The following is a 5,502-nucleotide window of genomic DNA, read 5'->3' on the forward strand; positions in this document are numbered from 1 at the left end:
CCCCCCGGTGCAGCTGTGACTCACATCAGAGGGTAGTTACCACAGAACGCTTGCAGCAGCGTACGACCACGGCTTCTAGTTTCGCTCATTCCCACCCCGAGGTCAACTTACAGCAGGGATCTCCTCGGAGTCACACTCAGGGTCCCGGGGGTCCGAGGCTGCCCAGCCCCAATCCCCTCCAGCCGGACCCTGCAGCAGCCACCCCGCCAACGCCTCATCCAGCTCGAGCACAGCCTCCCAGTCGGACATCGAGCAATCCTCATACAGCTCCATGGCCGTCTGCTCCAGATTCGTTCTGGAAGCCTGGATGGGAGCAAATTCTCTCCCCCCCCCCCCCCCCCCAACTCACCCCCAGAAAAAAAAAAAAGAAGCCAAAATAGGAGCCTCCAGAGGGCTAGTCTGACACTGGAGGACTTGGAGTCAGTTTGCAAAATAAGAGTCGACTTGTGAGTCCGGTGGTTTGGAAGCAGGACGATCCGCCTCTTATTTTGGGTGCTGCTCCCAGTTCAGTCTTGAGCGGCGGGCACGGCACACTCCAGCCACATGATCCTTATCTCGCTCGCTCGCTCTCTCTCTCTCCCTTTCACACAAACACAGGGAGAGGAGTTACGGCTATTGCCCTCAAGTAACCCCCAGCCAACAACTCCTTTATTATCACGGCAGTAGCTCTTTCTTTTTTTTCTTCTCTTTGCCTACTTCCCCCAGTGTGTGTGTGTGTGTAGGTGTGTGTTTGCACGCGCTGAGTGTTTTGTAATTGGCCGGTTTACAATCAGCTAAGAGTTCACTTTGTGACGACTACAAACAAGCATGACGGGGAAGGAGGAGGCTGCAGAAATGGGACGATTCCGGATTGAACGCTTTCACGCCGCCGACGCGTGCGTGGAATTCTCGCCGCTGGACGGCCGAGCGATTGAGTTACAGGGAACAGATGTGAGCATAACCTCCAGTTACCTCCTCCTGCAAAACAACACCATCAATCTCGACTAAATCCAGCGCGGGGCGAAAATCAGAGGCCGGACCAACATACTGTACATATTTTCTTTGCAAGCTATTGAGAGCTGCTGGGAATTCAAAATAAAACGTGACAATCAGCATGAAGGCATCAGGATTGGGGTCACTGAAGTTCCTGCACCTCTCAGTTTAGCTACACCTAAAATAAAAAACCTCTCCTGCATGTCCTCGGCTATTAAAAACACATCGTCCAATGAATCGTTTCCTTTAATTCCGGCTCAGTCGGTTCTCATGCTCCAATAAGGGACGGCCGTTAGCGACTGACGCGACACCCAGGTGACGGTGCTCACCTGGGAGGGGGCGGGCACAATCGACACGGCACTCAGTTTGTTAACTATTAACTCTGCGAGCAAACATTAGGGGATGGAAGAGACAGGTACCGTAACCGAGGGTGGGGCTTTAGTGTTTAGATGTGGGGTGGGGCCTAGATATTGATGTGTCCATCCTGTTACTATGGTAATCCATCCAAACGCATGTCACTGTGCCGATCTTACATCTCCCAGCTGTGTTTTGCCTCTTGTCACCAACGTACCAGAGCCTGGGGGGGGTCGGGCGGGGGGGTGGGGGGTAGTAAGATGGCCACTGTGCACGACTCTGAAAGGCTCAGATCTCACATTGGGACGGACAGTTTTCAGTCACTGTGGATTCAGAGCCATGGGAGGTCATCATCGCCGACACTTTTTCCTCAGAACCTAGAACCTAGAACCTAAATGTCCCAACATTGGTTCCGTGTCCAACTCAACACAGAAGTCGGGTTGCATGGAAACGTGCAGCGATCCAAAGCGCCATGCTTCCATTCCCCGGTTGTTCCAAGGCATTCAAAGCTCGTCCAGAGGCCCCTGGGATGGTTTGTTGATTTGTTTAGTTCAGCGGGTGCGTTTGTTACCACCTGTTGCTCGCCAGAATTAGACTTTCAAGCGTTAACGGGCCCTTTGACAACATCTAGAGGACTCAGAAGTGGTCATAGGCAAACCTAGGATGCCCTCTTAGTCAATATACTATAATAGAGTTGATCGGCACATTTTAGAACGATTTCCCGCGGCTTTGCTACAAGGTGGTAACGTGGAATGGAGTCAATGGAATGAGAAACCGACAGGAGGGATGTCGTCATTCCGCAAGTCTGAGAACTAAAATGCAGAGCGAGAAAGAGACGAGGATATCGAGAGTTGCACAAGAATACAAGTCATGCTTACTCTCAGGATGTGTTGTCGTTCATGCTGGAGAGAGAGGGGGAGAGTGTGTACACGGAGTAAAAAAAGAAAAGACATAAAACGGGAAACACTCAGGAAATGGACCCAACAGAGCCCGATTTAAACCGCTCAAGGGATTTATAAAAGCTACTATTCTGTATAAAAATAGCTTTTAATTTGTGCCTCATCAACTTTCCATGATTCTGTTAATTGAATCTTTAAAAAAAGAAAAAGATATAAAACAAGCGCCATAATTTTCTCAGGTGACTGACTTATAACGATTTTAGTGATGTTCAGTGATGCTCGATGATGTCATGACGCAAAAAGGCGTCCCACTCTTCAGTCAGATTCGGGTTTACCGACAACCCGATCCTCGGCCATGTTGCCCCAACCGGGGCAGACTTGTAAATTCAAATTCACCCCAATCTTCTTGATTGTCCTCAGGTTGGGTTAGTTAAATAAAGGGAGTAGCTGGCTACACAAAAGCTATTTTTATACAGAATAGTACCTTTTAATAATCCCTTGAGCGTAAATACCAACCAGTTTGAAGAACAGCCCTAAAAATTTTATTTATTGTTATTTTGCATTTATGGAGTAATTTATTTTTTATTTTATTGGTATTGTTAAATGTCGATGATTTATGTACTCAGGACTTTCAACGGAAACAAGACCGCAAGGGCTTTTTTGAAATGCTCCTCTTAGACAGAATGTTTGACTGTATTTGTACTGTAATACATACTACTGTTTGACTGTACTTGTACTGTAACACATACTACTGTTTGACTGTACTTGTACTGCCCTAACATTCTATCGAATATATATATTAATTATCAAAAAAACCCAATGTGAAAAGGGTTTCTCAAACTGCGCCCAATAAATCCCTTGAGAGTATAATAAAGTGTTTTTTCAGCAACTGACCACATGTAAAGAAATTATTACATCAGGTCAGATACAGAGTTAGACCACCATCTAGTGGCGAGATCTAAAACTGCAACAACACTCTGCTTCAGTTGACCCTAATACATCTGAAGAACCATACATAAGAAACTTCAGTTTCTTATGCATTAATTCCAACACAGCCTGTTGTTGCTCTTTGAAGTCCATCTTTACCCCACTAACCCCCCAGTAAAGATTTGGTGCTACAGTAAACGGGGTCAAGGGTAAAATCCTTTCAGCTTGTAGAAACAACTCAGCCACACAACAGAAACTCACACCAGCACAGACGTACACCCAGTGTACAGAATCACATATATCGATTATGCAACCATAAATAAGGTGTGACTTACGTTGTACCAGCTTTGGCTTTTCTGTAGAGAGACAGACAGGAAAGGAGAGAGACGGGAAGAGAGAGAGAGAGACAGGAAGGATTAAATTCTGTGATATCAGGACAAACACGCAGCAGTGAGCTGCACCGCCGGCTCCTTCCTGTCAAGAATCACAGGACGTGATCCACGGTGTTTACAAACCAGAACCCACCCAGTCCGTTCAGGACCTTATCAAAATAAAAGCATCATTGCTACCTTTATTATTCTCTCCTTACCTGATGCAATGCACTTTTCTAAACATCATTAGAAATTAAATGCATTATTTATCTAAATTATCCATTGAAGGCGTAATATTAAACTATTTCAAGGATTTCCTGGCAAAGGTTTTGAAGAATATATAAAATGTTAAATTCTAAAAGGGACTTTATTCACTTGCAGGAATCGGACAGCGGAGGGCAGCAGAGCTGCTGCTTAATGACAATGCAACGTTCACCAGCCAGAATTAAAACCCTTTCTCTTCTGAAGAAGATGAAGATCAGCGTGGGACACATGCAGAGGGTCATTCAGAGGAGAGGGGGCATTTGAGGGGGGGGGGGCAGCCAGAAGACAGAGGGCAAGATGTAAGATCCAGCGCCTGATTCCAGCGGTAAAATGAATAAAAGTTTAACTGGACTGATCTAGAACCTGATTTCAGAAGGAGTTTTTCCTTGGTGGCGCTTGTTTTCCCCGTGTCCGAGCCGCCACCCTCGGGTCTTGGCTGTGCCGATAGGTGGACTAATGTGGGCTAATCTGATTTGAAGGTGACAGAGGAATTACTCCGAGGATACCGTCTGGATAAAGTGTGCGAGACGACTGTGTGTCCCGTGCCGTTAAACAACACGCAGCCTCTTCTGTAAAAAATAAAGTAATGCCAGAGAACAACCGGTTGCTGAAAAATAAAATAAAATGACTAAAAAAACAGCCGTTGATTTGACACAGCTCTGACATTCGTCTTTGTTTCCTGACACTTCCAAACAGAATCGGTTGACTAATTCTTGGGACATTACAGCAATGGTGAAAAAAGAGAACGGAAGCCAGCAGTTTTTAATGCTGATGAAGACGATGCTGAAAGTGAGATCCGGACCATCCGAGGATCAAAAGAGCAAGAAGAAAAGATAAATGTTCAACTCAGTCATGCAGAATCTTCTAAAACTTCCTTCTACATGGATTCAGGGGACGGGGAACGTTGGGAATACAAGGGATCGACGCTATCGGGAGGGGAATCCTGCAGCTACGGAGGGGGAGGAGGGCCAAATAAAATGAAAACATGATGCTTACTTTAATCAGGTTTAGTCTGTCATACTGAAAGAAAATTAAAGAGAAAAGAAAATGTTAACCGAAGCGGCGAGTGACGTGAACGCAGGAGGACACAGAGGAAGAATCCGGTGAGAGCGTGCGGGGAAAATGTGGCTTTCCATGTCATTTGGCATCCAACAGGAAGTTCGACCTTCATCATCGTAATGCCTCCTTTTCACAGACGGGCCATTTCGCTGAATTCAATTTGGATTGCATTAGGCCTAGGCTGATCAAGGTCAGGTTGCCGGGACGACCTCACGCCATCGTTGTCGGTAGAGGGTCACGTGTGTGCGTGCGTGTTGGGGTTGGGGGGAAGTGATGCCATCAATTGTGCGTGGGAAAAAGATTGTGTGTTTCGATATGTCAGAATATTATTACTGTACCCACTTCTGCATATTTATACACAATTTGGACACAAATGTGTATCGACTAAAAAGTGGGAATGGGATGGATGAAAATAGGCAATTCACAGAAACATGATGCCAGCCTGCAGTTTATTTACAGGAGGGGGGGGGTGTTAGGCATAATCCTCTCAGAGCGGCTGCTCAGATGATGATGTCATCGAGGAGGACGAGGAGGCCTGCTCGGCTGCACAGAACAGAGGATCCGAAGCCGTCATTACCGCAATGCAACAACGGGATACGTTCGGGAGGGACGGGACACAGCCCATGTTTACATAAAGGTTATTAATACCAAATACA

At 46.3% G+C, this 5,502-nt stretch overlaps 1 protein-coding gene across 1 annotated transcript in view; it reads right to left on the reverse strand.

The window, feature by feature from the left end:
* LOC137901662 (dapper homolog 3) overlaps positions 1–273 on the reverse strand; it is a 5,937-nt gene extending 5,664 nt beyond the window's left edge. Inside the window, exon 1 of the mRNA XM_068745706.1 lies at positions 112–273. Within this exon, the coding sequence (XP_068601807.1) occupies positions 112–273 (162 nt within the window). The remainder of the gene's footprint in view (positions 1–111) is intronic.
* Between the last annotated feature and the right edge of the window lie 5,229 nt (positions 274–5,502).

Source organism: Brachionichthys hirsutus, chromosome 11 (assembly GCF_040956055.1).
Source record: "Brachionichthys hirsutus isolate HB-005 chromosome 11, CSIRO-AGI_Bhir_v1, whole genome shotgun sequence".
In the NCBI taxonomy this organism is placed as follows: domain Eukaryota; kingdom Metazoa; phylum Chordata; class Actinopteri; order Lophiiformes; family Brachionichthyidae; genus Brachionichthys; species Brachionichthys hirsutus.